The 21,566-nt window shown below is 40.6% G+C and overlaps 1 protein-coding gene and 1 long non-coding RNA gene across 2 annotated transcripts in view; one reads left to right on the top strand and one right to left on the bottom strand.

Moving 5' to 3' along the window:
• Positions 1 to 21,566, bottom strand: part of LOC109202267 (uncharacterized) — a 712,495-nt gene that overhangs the window by 156,105 nt on the left and 534,824 nt on the right. The window lies entirely within an intron of this gene.
• On the top strand, positions 1,319 to 11,732 carry LOC100691672 (dual specificity protein phosphatase 7). Its single transcript, XM_003454550.5, has 3 exons — positions 1,319 to 2,585; positions 4,178 to 4,606; positions 7,179 to 11,732. Exons 1-3 carry the CDS (start codon positions 2,177 to 2,179, stop codon positions 7,493 to 7,495), a joined length of 1,155 nt encoding a protein of 384 aa, XP_003454598.1. The 5' UTR covers positions 1,319 to 2,176; the 3' UTR covers positions 7,496 to 11,732.

Raw genomic sequence — 21,566 nt, 5'->3', positions numbered from 1 at the left:
GGCTGGAAAGGGTTTTTCAGGTCCACCTTGGCTGCTGCAGCAGAAGGGTCTCATCCTCATGTGTACAATCAACAAAACATTTTTAAAGACAGCTGCTTTTTGACTGGAGAATATTATATTACAACTATATTTGAGCATCATGACCTTTAATTAATGTGTGTATTTTTTTAATTGTTGTTGCCAAATGGGAGATATGTCACTTTAATTTTCCATTTTAAAAATACCAAATGTTATCATTTCCCCTAGCTCTAATTTCGAAACAGAGTTTGGCTGAAATATAAATGTCCTCTGTGGTTTTGGGGAGGGGGGGCAGACAATTATTCACACCTACAGGTAGTTAACTTAACACACATGTCTTCGGCCTGTGGGAGGAACCTGGCTCCTGCTAGATGATGGGTAACCACCACACTGGTACTGGTTTTTGATGTCAGATATGATTTTGTGATATGTCTTAGAAACTATAAGGCCAAACTGGAAAAAAAAGTCAACTTTCTGTTAGTAGTGTGTCCAGTAATTTCATAACTAAACCTGTGTAGGTGCACAGAGTGAGTGGGCTAATGTGTTGTGGAGACTAAGGGAAAACTGATGGTAGGACAAGAGTTACTGCTTGGGCACGAGGCCCAAAGGTCTGACGCCTGATGATTTATTAAAACACCGAGTGCCTTCAGATTATTAAATGAACAGGATAAGGACCCGAGAACCTAAATCACTCAGTTATGGGTACACGCAGAGCCATCATTTCACACAAACAAACTAAAGACTTGGTATAACTGGCCACAACTTATAACTCCATTTTTTATTACATTTCTGCTGGTTTACTGAACACAACATTGTATTTTTTAGATGTATTGCTTTTGGATGAAGCTGTGATAATTAGAAACTATCTGTGAGGAATCTTCCGCACTTCCGTGATACAGTCTGTTGATTGAAGCTTTATCTTCAAAACTGATATCTGTAATAATGCACTCAGTGATCAGTTTATTTTTACAACACGAAACGACGGGCCTGCCACAGAGATTATCTTTACAAAGCTCTAAAATATGAACATCCGGCACTGTGTTTATTACCGGTCTATGACGGCAGGCATCATAAGATTAAACTTTAAGGAAGCACAGCTACAAATGTGAAGTGTCCCTAATAAAGTTGATACCTTACAACACTTACACCAGTAGTTACAAGTTAACTTTGAGCACATGTTTGCTTAAAGGGCTGAACCTTCACTCAGTGTTAAAACTGTAAAATAATCTCGGCACAAGGTCCTTTGGGATGAGAAAGTAGAGGCTGAAAAAAGCAAAAAACAAGGGGAATGACTCGGGAATAAACTTTTAATCCCTAAAACATCATTCATGGTTCCACAAGGAAGTGTTTTTAAAAGTTGCTTTTACAATTGAACTCTTCAAAAGCAAAATTAAACACACAAAAAAGACTCAGATTTTAACAGACTCAAAGGATACAGATGTCCACCACCGTTGGAGGACGTGGGGCTTTAATTTGTAGAATTAGGTCGGCCTTTTTTTTTTATTAATTCAGAGTATAAGCTACAGAGAATCAATGAATGGATAGTATGTTGTGAAGCTACACTGAGCTCCTGTGACTCTAAAGCAGCTCTGCGCCTTTAAATCTGTGCGCTCCTCCCTCTCCTCAGTGACAAGCCTGCAGAGCCTCTTTAACGCATCCAGTGGAAATGACAAACCAGAGGCGCTCCACGGGCCAAGCATGTCCAGTAATAACAATAATCATGGGCTTTAGCATCATCGGCTCATCCGGCTCTCACATCCCGAGAGAGTAACGAGGCTCATTTGGGCCGTTTCGTCGCTCTGCGGACGCGTCAAAGTTGGAGCGAGCTCACCAAATGGACGGTCGATGGACTGGAGTCAAACCTCCGCTTCAATCGGACTGAAGGAAGGAGGGAAAGAAACCTCTGCATGTTCAAGTTTCCTGCTCCCACCGGAGGGGCATCGCTGCGTGTGTGTTGGATGTGTGTGCGCGCGTGTGGAAGTGTGTGTTGGGTGCGTTGCGCCCTCAGGAACAGCAGCAGGAGTGGCGGTGGTGGTGGTGGCCGCGGGAAGGGAAGTTTAGCGCCGTGATTTTTTTTTCTTTTTTTCTTTTCTTTTCCTCTGTTCTGTTGTGTTGTTCTCATGTCACAGCAGGCGACAGGAGGATTAACGTTTCACTGATGAGAATTAATCACCCGTGGGGATGCTCTGTGATCGTGACTATGACGATGATGTCGAGTAAGAGCGTGGAGTGGCTGCAGGAGGAGCTGGAGTCCGGGGCCAGCTCTCTGCTGTTGCTGGACTGCAGACCCCATGAGCTGTACGAGTCCTCGCACATCGAGTCGGCCATCAACCTGGCCATCCCGGGCCTCATGCTCCGGAGGCTGAAAAAGGGGAACCTCCCCATTCGCTCCATCATCCCCAACAACGAGGACAAGGAGAAATTTGTAAAGAGGTGCAAGACGGACGTGGTGGTGCTGTACGACGAGGCGACCTCGGAGCGGCAGGAGTCCGGGCTGGGAAGCTCCGTGCTTGGGCTGCTCCTGCAGAAGCTCCGGGACGACGGGTGCAAGGCTTTTTATCTAGAGGGTAAGATCAGATTGCTTTGAATCTAGAGGTTTTGTTTGTGTTGTGGTGCCTTTTAATTCATAAAACTCTCACACTACTTCCTCTCCAAGTGAACTGCAGCAAATTGCTTGAATTTCGCTCTGATTTGATTAACTTAGACAGTCCCAGATGAACTGGACGAGTGTTGTGGTAGTGTCACTCACTACAATTAATGGCAAAGAAAGAAAGACAGCGAGTGTAAATCACACTGATTTGTCAGACCTGGGATGCTGCACTTAAACGCCACATTAAGTGAGTTTGGTGTTTTTGGGGGGGTTGTGGCACGCCTGGAACAGATTGTGTGTTAAGGCAGATTTTATCTGGTGGAGTCACATAGCTAAGCTTGAACAAGCCACTCCTATCAGTAGCTTATAAAACATTATTGCATCGATAAAGTGTTTGTAGGGGGGATTTGAAGGGGGTTAAAATGTGGCGCCACTTCAGATAAATCCAGCTGTTCTCATCTGTCCACACACACACACACACACACAGTTGATCAACACTGAATGAGTTCCGCATATTAAAATAAAGTGGCACTGTTACAAAATCAAAATGTGTAACAAATCGGATCCAGTGTCAGAATGAAGTAGCTGTTCGACAGATGTTTCCTGCTTCCGACCAAAATGATCGCTTTTATTTTTACTTATTTATTTATTAATTCGCAAAGCGTGGAAATTATTTAGAAAGAAGACACGCGATAACAAAACAACGTAATTTGATCGAGTGAAAAAGAAAGAAGAAGCAGTTTGGAATGCGGCGTGTTTTCAATTAAACGCTGCAAGTACGGCCCCGCCATGTTGTGCTCCTTCAGGAAAAGACGAGCGGGTTTTTTTCATGAATGAACACAGAAACCAGGACACGACGACGCGCTACGAATAATCCCACAGAAAAAAAAATAAAATAAAAAGGTGGAGAAAGCGGACATTATTTAAAAAATGACAGATGAAATGCGATGAAATGAGGTGTTATAACCATAGCAGAGAGGTATTTAACCACGAGATAATAGAAATCTTTGACGGGAGTCACAAGCCTCGAGCTGCCATTCACAAAAAGTCCGCTGAGCTGTGTAGTGTTGTAGCTGACTGTCCTGCTCTGCTGCTGATTCTCCGCAGGGCTCAGCTTTTCTCAATGGAGCCACATCTGTCTACAGTGTCCCCCCCCCCATCTCAAACTGACGTAAATGCCAACTTATTATAACTTATCTGTCACGGGTGTGTGTGAAAATATGCCTATGGATCCAATAAAAGCGTTTTTACACACGTAGAATATCACGTGCAATTCAAAGTTTAATACCGCCTCTGATATCTGAAGCAACTGTAATCAAAAAGAAAGAGTGTGAAGAGATTTTCTTCATTTGGCCAATTTTAGCACCAAATTTTTCTCAGATTATTTGGACCCAATGTTAATTTCTTCTTATCCAGGCTCATGTTAAATTACTCATACCTCCTGCCTTTGGTTATGCACAAGGTAGAGTTTTAAACCCCCTCCTCTCCTCACAGTGAAATTGCTTTCTTGGCTTTATACTAACATGTTTTGTTTTTGCTTGTTTTTCCTTTGTCTTCATCATGCTCCAGGTGGCTTCAACAAGTTCCAGTCAGAGTACCCAGAGCACTGCGAGACCAATTTGGACTGCTCCTGTCCCAGCAGCTCCCCACCAGCCTCCGTCCTCGGTCTCGGAGGGCTCCGCATCAGCTCCGACTGCTCAGACGGGGAATCGGACCGCGAGCCGGGCAGCGCCACAGAGTCGGAGGGCAGTCCGCTCCCCAACAACCAGCCTGCGTTCCCCGTCCAGATCCTGCCCTACCTTTACCTGGGCTGTGCCAAAGACTCCGCCAACCTGGATGTGCTCAGCAAGTACAATATCAAGTACATCCTGAACGTGACGCCCAACCTGCCCAACATGTTTGAACACGAAGGGGACTTCAAGTACAAACAGATTCCCATCTCCGATCACTGGAGCCAAAACCTCTCTCAGTTTTTCCCTGAGGCCATTTCTTTCATAGGTGAGTGGAGAATGCTGTGCAGTTGTGTTTTTGGGTCAGGGCAGGGATCTGAAGAAGTTAAATTCATTATCAATCAGTGTGCTGGTTGGGCCCAAGGTCTCATAAGAGGCATGTTTTGTCAATCACAGTCCAAAATCCACATGTTAGATTGTATAATAACTAGAAAGCACTTAGAGCCAAAGAACAAAGCACTGTATGAATGTATGTCAATGGATGAATGTGAAAAAGAAAGAAAAAAAAAACAGGGCTTTAAGTGCTCAATTAGAGTCACAGAGTTACAAAAGTGCTATTTAAGTACTAGTCCATTTAGTGCCGTTATTATCTGCTCTTTATTAGTCACTTTGGCTGCATTTATCCAAGATTTTAATCATAAGTCGTGCATATAAATAGCTTCTTTGGAAACAGTTTAAGACGGATGTTAGCGCGGTTTTGCTAAGCCTGCATTTCACTGTGACTGATAAAACAGGAATTTAAAATCGTAGAATGAAAAGGCAATTCTGTGAATAAAACATGGAAATGGATTCTTTGAGAATGAGGTCACGCTGAAGATAGAATGAGATGAGGACTTTTTTTTTTTTTTTGGTCCTCATCTTGTCCCATTTTCAGTGTTTCCCATCATTCCCGTCATTCCTTCTCACTTAATTCCCAGAGAATGAGTGAATTCCCTCGCCGATGAGTCAGTGCCAAAGTCTTCATGCATGTCTTAGATTGTCCAGACCACCGACTCTCCCCCCCGCCCCCTTTTTTTTCCTTTAGAGTAATGATTCATTGTAGGTGGGAGGAAGTGAGACATATGCCAGAGCCAGAGGTCGTGGCAGATTTGGGTCACGCTGATGTTAAATGGAGCTGGCTGTAATAAGCAGGGATTACAGCGGATCTTTTTTTGTAAATAACAGGGTAATTATGGGTGAAGGAGATGCCGATATGACTTCACACTGCGCTGCTGAAAGTTGCAGTCCCTTAAATGCCTCAAATTATTGTTTGTACGTGCTTTTTCTTTTGTGAACGCAAGAATGCAGAAGGGGAGGGATTTGAAGTTTCTTGCATAAATGAAAATCCTTACATTACTGCACATGCAAAGCACGAGTAAAATGATGTAATCGGTTAAAGCAGATGAACTGCCGGTTACTTATTCGACTTCTGAGGCTTCTCGAGTTGGTTTTTCACTCGTCGGGCAAGGATTTCTGCCCCCGTCTTCGTTGCGGAAAGTGAGCACACATCACATATAAATTTAATTTGGCATCGCCTTGGCAGCCTGAGCTCATGAGCCGACTGACCCCAATCCTACAACAAGAGACGCAGGCAGTGAGAGATGAAAGAGAGAGGAAGAAAAGGAAGGAAGGGACGGAGCACTTAACTCTCACTCTAATGGCCTGTAGAGATGCGAGTGCAAGGGCTCGAAACTGATAGGTGGATGGATGTAACCGGTTAATAATGTAAGATGCTTTTTCTGTTCAGGTTTTCCTACAGACCGAGAGCTAAAAAGCAGAATGAAAAATTACACTGTGCCGTCAGCGACAGAGGTCACTCTGGATTGAAAATATAATAATCTCAACGAGGCACTTCTGATTTTTCGTTTAGATAGTTTTAGCTGCTTGTGTTTATTAAGTGTTGGTGGACTTATATCACAGTCCTACACCCAAGAATTAGTGGCAACTGTTTCTGAAACTGTTTCCTAGAGTCTACCTATGGCCCGTTTTGCTCAACCATCAAGAACGTAAACACATTTAAATCAAATTAGTGGGTGATTTTTACTTCTTTTTTTTTTAAAAATTGTGTAGTACTATTTATCTGTTTTTATCTGACCAACAGTTCAAAATGATCCATCTATCTATCGATCTGTTTCCTTAGTCCAGCTGCTGTCGGTAGGTGGCTGGAGGCTGTCCCAGTTGTCACAGCGTGAGAAGCAGGGTAAAAGTTAGACAGCTCGTCACATCATTCAGGCTCACATCCACGGCTCATTTAGACTGAACAGATAATCTAGCATGCATGTGTCTGGACTATGGGAGTAAATCAGAGTACCAGGGGAAAACCACAGGGTGAACATGCGAAAACTTAAATCACAGCAGCGTCAAATGATAAAAGCCAGTCACGTTTGCAAATGTTGGTTGATTTAATGACTTAAAAGTACCTCAGAAAGTAACTCAGCTTTCATGATAGCCACAGATTACTGTTTGTCAGTCTCGCTATGACAACACGATGTTTTTCAAAAGCTTCTCTGCAAATTAAAGCACTGTGGGGCCACTTCCGCTGCAGTATGACCCAGTATCAGGCAGATTTTGTTACTTGCTGATCTAGTAGAAATAATGCCAGCTGAGCATTTGAACCTTCTCAAGTCCCGGAGCTCTCCAGTGAGCGAAAGCCTGTCTGAGGTACACTTGTTTCACTCTTTTGCCTTCTTTTCATCCTCAGACAACAAGCTCTTTGGAAAGTCTGCGTTATAATATATAGAGAGAAATGTTTCCTTCTGATTCATTGATCTTTTTAATTCTCAGCGTTGAGAATGAAACACGGTCAGTAGTCATGTCTCTCATTCGTGTTCTCATCTCCTTGTTCCCTCCTTCCTCCTCAGACGAGGCGCGCTCCAAAAAGTGCGGCATACTGGTCCACTGCCTGGCCGGGATCAGCCGCTCCGTCACCGTCACCGTGGCTTACCTGATGCAGAAGCTCAACCTGTCGCTCAACGACGCCTACGACTTTGTGAAGCGGAAAAAGTCAAACATTTCCCCGAACTTCAACTTCATGGGCCAGCTCCTTGACTTTGAGCGGACGCTGGGTCTCAACAGCCCCTGCGACAACCACTCGAACTCGCCGACGCACGACCAGCTCTTCTTCACCACCCCGACCAATCACAACGTGTTTCAGCTGGACACCCTAGAATCCACATGAAAATGAGAGTCTCAGTTTCATGTGGATTGCCCCCATTGCAACATACGAGGATTTGGGGTGGGGGGCATGGTGGTATTGTTACCATGTCAGCAAGTGGCTGCACTGCAGGAGAGCAGCCAGTTTTAATGAATGTTTTAGCCTCCTGAGGCTCGTTGTCCGAGAGCCTGACCACGGAGCAGCGTTGACGTGACAGGAGGAGTCACGGATGCCACGTTAAAGGAGATTTTTTTTTTTTCAACCCAGAGGAGGATGCTGTGGGTTAACAAAGCCGTTCTCCCTTATCAGCTCGTAAACGAAGAACAAGGGAGGTTTAACTTGACTGAGAAACTAAATGATCGCAGCAGGACAGACAGCTTCATACAAAGATAGGAACACGGAAAATCTTTAGCGCTTGATTTATAAGATGACTGCATCCTCCTTGTCTCGGCTCTCGAGCCGAGGTGACTGGTGCCAAGTGGAAAAGCTGGGATTTGCTCATAGGAAATCTCGCTCTACTGAATGTAGAGTTTTTAAAAACCAAGGAATTAACTCACACACACACGATATAAACACAGTATGTATGTTTGTACTGTATGTATGTTAACGTACATAGCAGAAAATGTATGGGCAGTCCTTAACAAATTCAGTATGTCTATATGCATTTTTGTATATTTTTATGTACATTTACGCACAGATCTATACCTTATATAAATATATATATATAAATATATATATGAATACATAGAAATCTTATCTTTGTCCAAAAATTAATCCAATCCAATAATGGCTTAAGAGATTGTAAAATTAAAGTGGAATGGGTTTTTAGTTTTTTTTTTTAAGTTTTGTTTTTTCTTTAGGTTTATGACCTAATGCAGTTTGCACAGTGGCGTAGCCATTGACTTTGTTGGCCTGTGCTGGAAGCAGTCAGATAAAGAGACATTCAGAGAAGAGGAGTGGAGAGGTCAGTCCCAGGCTGCGACGAGTCCTGACAGCTGCACGGCTCAGCGGGGAGGGAGCAAAAACTGGGCCCTGAGCAGAGGAGCAGGGATAGGGGTTAAAACAAGCAGCGGGCTGGAAGTAGGGCATGGGGTTAGGAACTGATTCACGGCTGGAGATGGGAGAAATTACTCCTGCGTGTTTGACACTTGGCCAACTGTTTTCGAGCGCGTTTCCCACTTCCTTCTTCCTTCCCCATATGACTGTTCATCCAGTTGTTTCAGTCAGCTGTTCTGAAGATTTTAATCATTTGTTTCGTTTCGGTCAAAAAGTCGGTTTCGGTCAAACTTCCTCAGTTATTGATTTCATCACCACAGTTGTTCCACCAGCACGTTTTGCCAAAAAGGGTTACTCGGTTAGAGGTTACGGATCGGGGACAGGAAGTCAGTATTAACATTTCTGGGTCACTGAGGTACTTTTTGGGCAGATCAAATGTATAACCTGCACCCCAAAGTTTTGTTGGCCTACATTAACTTCTTGTGTGTTTCAGGACCCGGGGGGGCGGGTATACCTTGGTCTCTGTGTTTGGATTCTGGTCTGGTTGACTGGGACTGGCTTCCGCTAGACTTCACTTACTTCAGCAGTTTCACGTCCCTTAACAGAATTGGAGGAAATTGAGAGGAAAGGTCTTTCTAAAAACTAAAAAAAAGAAGGGATCACTCGTTTTGTCAAAGACAGCTGTGTCTGAGTTGATTCACCCCTAAGCCTTGGGTATATTATTATATGAAAGCTATATTAAACACAAATGAATATCCTACATAGAGCGAATATTAAACAGATCTTTATTATTTTGTATACCAGAGCATGCTGTGGTGCCGTATGCTCTGTAACAGTAGACTCAACCACGGGTTGGACGTTACTTTACCAGGTGGAAAGACAAATAATGAGGACCGTTTTATTTAACTGCTGTTGCTGCTGAACGCAGCGGCGCACAGCATGTAGTCAAAGCGTTTTCTGAGACGGCGTCCGCATCTGTAGCACTTCAGCAAACCCGCGGTGATTTTTGAGAAAGACTCCAAACAACACCGCGCTAATTGGACTTGTAGGTACACTGGGCCTCATGAAAGAACATTTTCTTCTTCGTCTTCTTCGTGCATGAACGTGTTATAATTGCACAGCTGAGCCTGATGTACACCACCTGTTAATCAGAAAGTCTGCTCCTTAAGTTGAAACCCCCAAAGTTTACTTTTCTCTTCCAGCTTTCATGCTCAAACATGTTCCTAGCAGAGGGTCACGCTGCGGAGATTAAAGTCTTGCTGTCGGAAATCAGCGGACAAAAAAACATAACAAATATAGCAATGCCCGTAATTACAATCACTGGGAAAAAAGAAGAGAAATAACTTGCTATTTGCAGCTGTAATCAGAGAGCTGTATGCTCCCAAAAAAACAAAAACACCCTGCTAAAGCAAAGCAGTCCAGGTGGTGTTCTGTGCCAGGTGTAACAGGGGATATGTTTAGCTCGACAGGGACTAGTATAAAGATGCTGAGGCAGCTGTTGTTAGGAAACAGTGACCCCAAAAAGCTGGAGGTCACGTTCATAGTTTTGCTCATGCATTGAACAGAATTCTGATTTTACAAAAGTAGAAATGTTGTGAAACCTCACAATCTGCAAACTGGTTGTTTTTCATATTCTATTTAACGAAACGAAAAATGAAAAGATGAGATATGTGTCCAGCTTTAGGGGTAAGTGGTAGATGCTGAGGTTTGTTATCGATCGAGCACGCTGTCGGGTTAGAGTTAGAGATCTCATACAAGCGGTTTTTGCACGAGGTCCAGTGTTTACAGCAAACTGCGGAAATTAGCATTCAAAGTCGGGATGTGGACGTTTGTCTAAACAGAAACCACGAACGGGGTTTTCTGCGAGCACAGCAGGGGAATCTGAAGAGGGTTGGTTTTAGCTGGCCTTATATAATCTTTCTAACTTGTTTCTAATGCTGACTGTTCAATACTCTTTGTATCTCACTTTGGAAAACAAAAAAAACATTGTGTAGAGAAAAGAAGAAAAAGTTTGTTATCTGTTATTGGAATAAGAGCACGGTAATAACAGACTACAAGCTGTCTTTTTGCCGTAACGGGTCACACGAGGTCCTCTTTGTTACTCTGCAATATATCAAAACACCTTTTTTTGCAGTATTTTGTAGATCCAAGACCTCAACATTTTTAAATTCTCTTCTTTTTGTACTATATCTATTCTATATAAATCCACAAGATCCAGCTCGATTTATGGCTTATGGACTGAAGTAACATTTCTCCTGGGGTGTACAAAATATAGGGCCAGTGTGTCCAGTACAAACCTGAAAGACTCGCACATTTAAAGACACACACACACACACACATATACACAGACTGCTCCACACAGACAGAGCTGTGGTTCAGCATGCCAGTTATGTTCACAGTAGGTCCTTACGCCAACCTGGCTTGAATAACTACGGTGATTAAGGTGTTTTTCCTTCTTGGTTTTGATATAATATGCTCTATGCTATTCCTGTGGCCTTTCAATATGAATATGACTATACTGTATATGTCACAATATATATATCTATATATATATATATATATATATATATATGTGTATATATATATATATATATATTTGAGTTTATATGCAAAAGTTCCCACATACAATAGGAAAAACACAGACTTGATCACCCTGGGATTGAAATATATTTCAGAACAGAGCTTTTCTATTTAAAAAGAAACGATTGACTTCAAGCTGCTTTCTTGTGATTTTTTTTCTTTCTTTCTTTCGTGTGCGTGTGTGTGTGTCTTTGTAACAATGAAAGAGAAATTAAGTGTTTTTCTCTGTTTGTAAATTTGCCAGATCACGGGAACGGCCGTTTCTGTGTCCTTAAACTTGTAGCTACATCTTGGTGAGATTGTGCTCTGGAGAGAAAGGTGTGAATGAGCAAGAGGAGGCGAGGAGTGAGGCGTGAAATACAAAGCGAAAGAAAAAGTGAATGATTTAAAAATGTTACCTCAGTGAGGAAATTTTCAGGGATTTTTTTGACAATGCATCTTGCATCGTGTTACAGCTTCAAAGTCACGTTGAATAGCTGTTTTGTATTGTGCTGTAAACAGTTTTTTTAAAAAAAAAAGATGCAATCTGTCTGTGTATAAAAAGAAGGGGCGTGTTAACTGGGGCAGTTTCACCTTTCTGTCTACTGAAGGTAATGCGATTGACCCTACGTATTGTACAGTATATTGAATCAACACAAGACATGTTTATACCGCAAATAAATATTGAAATATTTTTTTTCTTTAACATGCTTCCTCTTTATTTCTGATCATCAAAATTATATTAGAAATGACCTGTGAGTTACAGTGAATGAAGAACTAGGTCTATTTATTGTTGGCTTACATGGAACTTGTTGGTTTATTTTTTCACTAAGAAATTACTTATTACTGTTTGTCACCGGTTTAAATCTGAAGTCTGAAGATTAAGATTTTTACCTGATACCCTATACCTTATAACGTACTTATATTACATATAAATTATATCTATTTTTTAGAGACTGAACCTATTGTTTACATTTTAAAGGGTCAGTGTCTCTAAATTACATGAATTAACACTAAAAAACTTAATCAGAAAATCATTCGAAACTGATATTAAGCCTATATTCACCTTGAAAAAGACAAAAAGTTTTCTGACGTTTTTTGTGATGTATTGCTAAATAATCAAAGAATAGCATATAAATAGTTTGTTTATCCCAGAATTAGCAAAATTCCTGTGTTAAAGCAACCTGTAACAAATTAACTCAACTAAAATAGCTCAGTAAAATTAAATATGTAAAGTAAGTAAAAGCAGTTGAAAAAAATATTCAAAAGAAAAAACGTAGTTAAATTACTGAAAATTCTAATAAGATGAAATAAAACAAACTATCAGGGATGTCATCAGACCCACTTTCCTATATCTTTTAATACCGAGACTCTGAAAACTATTTTTTGGTATTGTAGATGCTCATAGACAGCTTGAAAGATGAACACAGCTACTTTAATTTCAAGTCCCATTAAAAGTCTTGAGAAGAATATTTTCACCATAAACACTTTAGTTTTTAAAAAAAAGAAAAACAAACCCAGATGTTATGAGGAGGGACAAATTGCTCGTGTGTTTTTAGCCAATTAGCATACCATAGGTAATCCTCCTTTTTAACATTGCATCACCAGAATTTACAAAATAGACCAAAAATTAATCAGGAAAATGCTTACAGACTCCAAGACAGAAAACACTTTCCCCACAAACTTCTGTAGGACCAGGAACCATCTGTAACTGTATCTATCGCCATCTGGTAGCCTTGTTCATGTTCATGTTTTATGTTGTTTATCTAGGCACAAGGCTTCAATTTATCCAGGAAATGATGAAGCCAGGGTATGCATACAGGGGCTAGCCTTCTATGCTGAAGAAGACAAAGAAGAATTTTTCCTTTTTTATAACACAAAACATGGGAACGTCTTCTATCAACTTCTCGTGATAACAAACAGAGTAAGGGTTTAAGGATTTTGAGGTCGAGTCAGATGACCAAGGGGTGATGACTGGTTCACAAAAGGTGACAAGCAAGAAATGTTATTGTGCTTTGTAGGCAAAAGTGGTTAGTACTTCCAATTTAGGGAACAGGAAAAGATTCATGTTAAAAGCTCAGCACTGTTCAAAGAATTCAAGATGAATGAGTTATTAACCACCAGTGACGAAATATTTCAACAGTCAGTGTTTTTTAATCTTGCATTAGTGTAAAAAAAAATTAGTCTTGAATGATTAGGGATTCATTAGTGAGGTTCAAAACAGTACTCTGGCAGGGCAAGTGTTAAAAACTTCCCTATCACTACAACCAGTTTTCACTTTTGGGATGACAAATGATGCTCCGTCACATTCATCTGAATCAAGATGTTTGATTTAAAACGAGACCGTAGCAACTGTTTGTTGTTTTTCTGTTTGTTGTTTTTGGTTTTGCTTTGCATAAGACTTCCCCTCATCTTCTTCCACAATCACGCAGACACACACAGACACACACGTACACACACACAAACAGGTTTTTGTTGTTCTTGTTGTTTCTTTGTGGTGGTTTTGGAGGTTTCTAGAAGCTGCGTATCCAGTTGCTTAACTGAAACTCTGCCACTTCCTTTTCCATACACCGCTGTGTGTTTTATGTGCTGTAAAAATGAAACGTGTCTGCGTTTAACAAGAAAGATGAGAAACACTGAAGCCACTTCAACCACTTGAACAGCGTCTAGAGAAGGGATGTCAAACTCATTTTACACAATTGGCCACATACAGCCCACGCTGATCTTAAATGTTGTTTTTGTTTTGTTTTTACCGTGGACTCGTTAGTATTTGAAAAACTGTAATTTTCCTGTCATTTGATTTTGTATATGTGTTAGTTAATTACTTATATGTAGTATGAAGGGCAATGGGAGGGGTGGGGAGTCTTTATTAACAGGAAAAGCTATAAAACCTATGAAACATCCAGTTACATGCAGTTAAGAATTCACAAACTGTGCACTCCTTCACATTTTCTATAGCTTTCCGGTGGGCTGGATTATAGTCTTGGGTAGGCCAGTTCTGGCCCCCAGGCCTTATGTTTGACTCCCGCTGGTCTAGTGTGAGATACCACATATCTGTAATTAGGAACATTACCTATTGTACTTATCAACATTTTTGTTTTTCTTGTGTTTTATGTGGCTTTTTTAAATGCTAAATAATATAATTCCCCATAATAATCCTGCATACTGCAAGCAGAAAGAGTCTACAATGCTTTATCAGCTGTGTATGCATGTGATCCCACATAACCTTTCTTCTCTTCTCAATCAGCATATAATAATGGCACATGCGCACACGAAAGCAGGACAGAGAAAAAGGAAGCGAGAAGAAGGGTTTGGTCAATAAAAGTGCTTCTCCAAGAGCGCTGTGAGCCGAGCTGAGCCGGCTATAAATATCTTCCTCTTTTTCCTCCGCGTCTCCTCCAGCACAGTCTTCGCTTCGCCTCCCTCCTTCCACTGTAGCTCTTTAACAACAGTGGAAATCAGTGAAAAAAATGACAAAGTGAGCCATTCACCTCATGGTAATTCAGACAGGATATTACAGTGACAGAGGGAAGTGAAATAACGGAAATTAAGGCCCATGTTTGAAGAGAATGGGGCGAATGATCGACACTGCTGACAGATTACCTTCTGGTTTCCTGGCAACGCCATGACAGGGTTTCCTGCATGAACATGATCACCAGGATAGTCTGAGTAACAGGAAATATTCCCCACTCTGATTTGAAGTAATTAAAGCTGAGAGTTTATCATAAACTTGAACGGTTAAAGCAATTAATCATCAGCTCGGTGCCGCTTCCTGTCCTATCCTTTCTACTGAAGCACTCCTGTGAGTTGAAAACATGTTTCACATGGCTCACAATGAAGCCACTTCAGAATGACTTCCACATATACACATTTGAACAAACAAGTAGGTTTTCTCTCTAATTAGTTCATTTTTTATAACTAAAATTGTCTGGTGCAGATCAGGTTACAGGTTGAATATTTTCTGTAAATAAATCCATCAGTAAAAGATTGTTCCAATCATTCACACCCAAGTGATGTTTCAAGCAAGCAGCAAAGTCAGCAACTTTAAAGTGAAGCCAGTGTGGAAGTGTCAAAAACTCCCTTTCCTGCGTTAAAATCTCTGGGGAGGCTGTAGGAGGAGGTAAAGCAGGTCATCTACTAATCGAGTTTGATGGTTCAGTTTCTGGTTTAGTAAAGCTAATCCACCTCATTTGCTCTCCAATATGTTCACTAGAGTGAAAAAGTGTGTGATTGTTAGATAGAAAAAAGTGCAGTGGGTGGGGGTTATAAAGTGATTTGAGTGCTCAAGTACAGTCGAAGTATGGCGTTTACAGCCTTGTACAAGAAGAAATGTTTTTAGTCTTAGTTCCCTCCTACATGACAACCACGTGCTTTTTAATGTTGCTCATTTATTTAAAGTAGACTTGTAGTCAAGACCGCCTAAACCAAGACCAAGACAATTCCAAGACCAGAGGGTATCGAGACCAAGACAAGACCAAGACCAAAGTCCGTCGAGACCAAGACAAGACCAAGACCACATAAAAGTGGTCTTGAGGCCAGTCTCGAGACATCCAACTCTAATTTAAAGCTTTATTAGGGTTAAAAGTTATTTCTGATTAAAGGTGTGTCTGCTTTGAGTGAGAGAGAGGTTTGTAATACCCCCACGACTCACCCACCCACTGTTATAATATATCTTGTCCAAAAATTTTAGACGATAGTTGATGACCCATTTCACCTTTTGAGCCACAGCCACCCAGGTGACCATCAGCATCACCTCAGGTAATTTAAATTACATAATCTCATCCTAGATTGTCTATGATATTGCTGCTTTTTGAAGCATTTTAACAGAATCATCAAATATAATGGCTTGCTGGTCAGAAAATTGCATCAGTCGTTTCAGTCTAGAGACTGTAGGTTTTTTAAGACCAATACTGATCCAGATATCTTTATTTAAAAATCTAATGTTCCAATATTTCTACAAATACTTTTGCTATGTGTTTTGTTTGTCATGTTCCAAATGTGTGTTGTCAGCAGGGAAGTTGCAAAGTGTCCTTTGGTGTCAATACTGATAACATGGTTGAAGGGTGTTTCTTCCATCTCGTCTTTACTTTTAAATTTTACAGTTTTATAAATGAGGATACAGAGAGATCAGTAAATAACTAATAGTGAACAATAATACGCATGATCCAGGAAGTCTGTGATACAATCATACGTTGATTTCACACACGTACTGCAACTTTGAACTCTTCTAAACTTACGAGAAGGCAAATCTAAAATGCATATTGAACGTTTGCTGCCCTTTAACCTGCCAGCTTATTAGTAAAACGTCACATGATGTGGAATTGCACAAACAGTTCAACTTACAACATCTAATGCACTCGCTGCTAGTGTGTGAGTATGAGGCGTGCTACCTGGCTCAAGCATACTTTATCCAGGCATCTCCCTCAGCTACACCATGCAGCAGCACATTTGCAGGAGTGTAAACGTGTTTAAAGCAGATACCTCTGCTATATGGGAGAAAGGAAAACTTTGAAAAATATCCCCAAAGGAGTCTCCAGCAAGGTGGTCTGTAATTGTCTGAAGTTCATGTACAAAAACAACAATATATACATTCCCTTTGTTAGCCACTTTAGCTAGGTACCTTAGCTCTCCACCCTCAAATCCAAATGTGGCCACTTTTAGCGCCACCCCTTCCCCAGAATGTTGATATAAGGCTAAAATCAATCCTTTTTAACAGTTATCTACAAACCAAGAGTTAATGTCACAGTGACAAAGTTCATCTTTTATCTAACACTAACACTCTATTAGCCTAGCAAGCTAGCAACCAATAATAGTTGAAATGATGTAAAAAACAAACAAACAAAAGAAACAGCACACAGCCAAGAGGTGGTCGTGGTAGGCTTGGATTTGAAATATGTCAATACAGCCAAGGTCAGTACACAGATTTAACACAATGACAGTAATTTTACAGTTTTCAGGGAGTACTACTATATATGAAAATAATTACATAAAGGCTTTTGTGGCTCCTGAAGGAACAGCGTAAAATCTGACGAATTACCTCAAGTGACGCTGCTTAAGTCTGTGTTGACTGCGAGACTGAGAATAAAAATAAAACATCTGGTGGTTTGAGTTAAAAAGAAATGAATAAAGCAGACCTTCACAGCCTTAGCGTTTGTGAACAATAAAGAATCCCTGCACTGGGGATTATGCAGACTTTTAAGCTTTCTACTATGAGTCCAACACTGGTATAGGCCTTAAAAAACAAAAAGTTAGAACAAACACCACTGCTGAAAGTGACACTGCATCAGCCATCATTTATGACTTCAGGAATGCAGATGATTATCACCAGGTGTTCACCAGACATGATGAGTAAAAGTGAGTAAAGGGTCACAGCAGAAAGATTTCCAAACGTTCTCTCCTGCAGGTGCCAACATGCCCCGGACAAGAATGCCCTAAACAACTCAAAGCATCATGTGACATGCCTGTGTGAGGCGTCTCAACTCCTACTTTTATTAAGCATCACAATGTCTCTATCATTTTCAATGAATATATAGAAAAGGCCCACATTTAATATAAAACCTGAATGTTCCCAATGTGATACTCTGTTGTTACACTCTCCTGATTGCAGCGCAGACCTATTTTAATAATGGCCCTGCTTCCATCTTCTTTTAATGAGACTCTTCTATGCTCGACTAACAGAGCTGAGACACTCACAAATGAATTACGTCTGCTACAGTCATCACAGTGACAAACTGAGGAGCTCAGGTCTTGAGACTTTTATGAAAGCACCTCTATCGCTGGTTCCTTTAATGGGCTCAAATAATTGCAGTAAATACCTGCTATGACTGCTGCTGCTGCTGCTGCTACACTACTTAGGCGAGCACAGTCCTCCCACCATGAGTGGTACTGTACTGATGCAATGTACACTCTCAGCTGTCTTCGCAGTTATATAAAGAACCAGAGCAGCAGTCTCTCCGGCAACGCACCATTTCAAGAGTACAATGAGAGGGGATTTGGGAGGGAACGGAAGCAGAGGGAGGATAAGAGGAGGGAGAGATGTTCATGTTTCATCAGCTGAGGCCTGCATACCTGTAAAATAGAAACTTTAAAACCACCTGGAAATCAGAGAGACAAATGTTTTAGCCACATACTTATGTACTTTTTAAATCTGTGTACCAAGCTCCAGTGTTTACTCATCACTCATGTGAATGAGTTTTCATATTGCAGTGAAAACTCTCTTCGACCCCACATAAAGGCTGTATATACTGGGCACCTTCTTAGCAAAACTTTTTCTGGTCATTGTCATGACATATTAAAGAGATATAACATCTAGAGTTGATGCGAATCCTTCCACACAGAATATTGACTGCTATGAGTACACCATATGAGTACTCTTATGTAACCATGCTTGTCTGTGTGAAAGGACTTGTGCAGTCAGAGCAATGACAGTATGGAAGTATTCGATTTGAGACATTTCCTCGCTCTGACATCGTCTGCCATAGTCAACCTAAATAGATCTCACTGACAACAGTAGTACTATCAATCAAATTTTGAACGTGCAATCATAGAAAATGTGGCAGATTTGCTAACACATCCTGATCTATGCCAGCTCAGACTACAGCTACAGACGCAGACCAAGAAAAGCTACTTTTTGGGTGAGAAAATTTGTATCTGAGTGTGAAAACAGACTGATTGCCAGGGGGTAAACATGTTAAATTCAGTCTGCCTCGGGACTATGAAAAAAAGTTATATATATACTGAATCGCTTGCTCATAGGGGATCATACGCCTTGAGACAACTGTTGTTGTGACTTGTTGCTATATAAATAAAACTGAATCTTTCATTAATATTTGTTAAAGACACAAATATGTTGACTTTTGCCATCACCAGCATCAAAAATACTCACCATGCTTGTAAGTTTATCCGACCATGCTCACAGTTCTTATGTAAGAAATCTAATTTTGAATTTCAGAGAAACTTGTTGAAGATACTCACAGAGATTTGCTTCATACTGTACAGTATTGTGCAAAAGTCTTGTGCCACCCATCATTTCTGTATATTTTTGCTTCCAAGAAACCAGACTTTTCTTGTCATTTTTATAAGCACTGTTGAGGAATAGTTTTCTTTGAACATTGGCTGCTTTTTCTCTCATTTTCAGTCCATTCCTAGTACCTGACTATTTTTTAGGAGAATTCTTTTCTTTGTAAGCCACCATGAAACATTCAAGCATCAACACAGCACCTAACTAAAGGGATGCACCAGTGTTGTGTCTACACATAACAGACAACTTACCAAAGAACCCTTTTTAAGTTGTAACTTTGCCACTTTCTTCCTAGCAGTCTGTTGAAACATATACTTTGTTGCCATTTATTCAGCTGATCTATAAATAATGCCAAACAACTTGGCTTATCTTGGCGCTATCATGATTTGGGAATGCATCTCAGCCAGTGGTGTTGGGGAGTTTGACAAAATTGATGGAAGTATAAATGCAGAAAAGTACTGTCAGATTGTGATCCACCATTAAATACCATCTGGAAAGTATCTGATTAGCAGCAGCTTTATTTTTCACCGTGACAATGGTGCAGTGACAACATACCTGGATAGAAAAACACTAAATGCAGCACTTTCAATCATAGATTGACCTCCTCATAGCTCGGACCTCAGCATCTAAAGAAGAGCTTTGGATGCCCTTCATGAAACCTGGAGGACAGTTGAACTTAAAGAAATATTAGCAAATATAGACTTTAAAGCTCATTAGAAATGGGGGATGGCTCAAGATTTTTGTACATTACTCTATATGATATACATTAAAGTTTAGAACATATTATGAATCCAATTTAGTCTCGCATTAAAGGCCAACTTTGTGAGTGTGATCCAAAGAAAGCTGTATGCCCCCCCTCAACATTAGTGGGACTTGGTTACGACTTGTTTTACAGCTGAAGAATACACACTTCATCACCCCACCTGTCAGCTGCTGAAGGCTGACGAAGCACATGTGTGAACTAAGTTTGAACACCACTAATTAGCCAAACATAGTGACTGCTGCCACCAAACAAAAAACCTCAAAATAGATGTTACACTGGGAATAAATCCATACGTAAGTTGTGTGGAGGAGTCAAATTTGATTAAATACTTGCAGACTGGCATCAAAGTGCTCTAAGCAACAATCTTCCTAAGTAAACCTGTAAGTGTGCTCATCTGATGTCAGTATGTGTGCATGCAGCCACCTGTGCCTATGTGAATGTTTGACTTTGACCCCGTCCTTGGTGAGCAAACATTTAGTCTGTTCTTATTTGTTTGCCCCTGATGGCATTGCCTAAGTGGCCACGGTAGTATTTGCTTAATGGAGGTCAGTGATGATGGTAGATGATAGGAAATACATTTATGGTCAGTTTTATAAACACTAAGATGGGTTTTTGGAAGCAGCTAGTTAACTTTACCCTGCATTATTTGGTTATTAGAACTAAATATTTTAGTTACAATCATCAGCCACTCAAATGTTTAGTCATTACTGATAAAATGAGGTGAAACTTGTTACTTTACATGGCTGTTTGTTCATTTAAACTTTCAGGTCCTTCTCTTTTAACTTTTACAAATGGCTAGCAGGCTTTCTTTCTTTCTTTCTTTCTTTCTTTCTTTCTTTCTTTCTTTCTTTCTTTCTTTCTTTCTTTCTCCAATCTTGCCACAGGGGTGAGGGTCAGGTTAGCAAAGTACAGCACACATCAGCTCCTAAGTTAAAGAATAACAGCAGGTGATTGCTGTACTACGTGACCACAGTCCAGGCTCCACAAGCTCTGTCTTGGCAAACACATGAGTCTTTTAGGTGAGCAATTACAAGAACAATTAAACATGTAGTATGCGTGCGTGCATACAAATTTAGATTCTTAAGAGTTTTCCTTACAGTAAAGGTTAAACTGTCTGCAGAAGTACCTGAAAGTGTATTATTTGTACTTTAAAATCATAGACTATATACTTATGTCTGACTGTATTTGTTCAAGTTACAGATGATTAAATACATGTAAGAACCGCTGTAATGAAATTGAATCTGGTTTCAACTCAGGTCATTCCTAAGGCTGTAATTTATGGTAATGTTTCACTTTCACTGCAGAATTACTAAATGTAATTGCCTTTAGTAACTGCTCATGGGAAGTAATCACAGTTCTTGATAAGAACATCTTAAATTGTATTCCAGACCACCTTAGTCATTTACCATTGCCATTTCCATGTAAGTACGTTTTTGTTTGGCAGTACGTGTCTGTAGTGGGACCTTCCTCCACTTGTCTATACATGGAAAGCTTAAAGTAGGAAAAGCAAGTAACAAGGCCTGGTAGGTGTTACTGAGAGGTGCTTAACATGGGATTGATTAATTCAGAAACAGCATGAAAAGTGGGAGCTTGGATTAAGGTGGGTTTCAGAGTGGTTTGCATCAGCTAGTGTAGGGTAATGTGGGATACTGTGTGCAGTTAGCACCTTTTTTAACTTTTGTTGTTGTTGTTAAAGTCTTGTTGACATTCATTTAGTTATCCTGCTCTGTTTGTACCCTTTTACCTACTGTTTCAAA

Source organism: Oreochromis niloticus, linkage group LG5, assembly GCF_001858045.2.
Source record: "Oreochromis niloticus isolate F11D_XX linkage group LG5, O_niloticus_UMD_NMBU, whole genome shotgun sequence".
Taxonomy (NCBI): domain Eukaryota; kingdom Metazoa; phylum Chordata; class Actinopteri; order Cichliformes; family Cichlidae; genus Oreochromis; species Oreochromis niloticus.
This window is presented reverse-complemented; position numbering and strand designations above follow the sequence as displayed.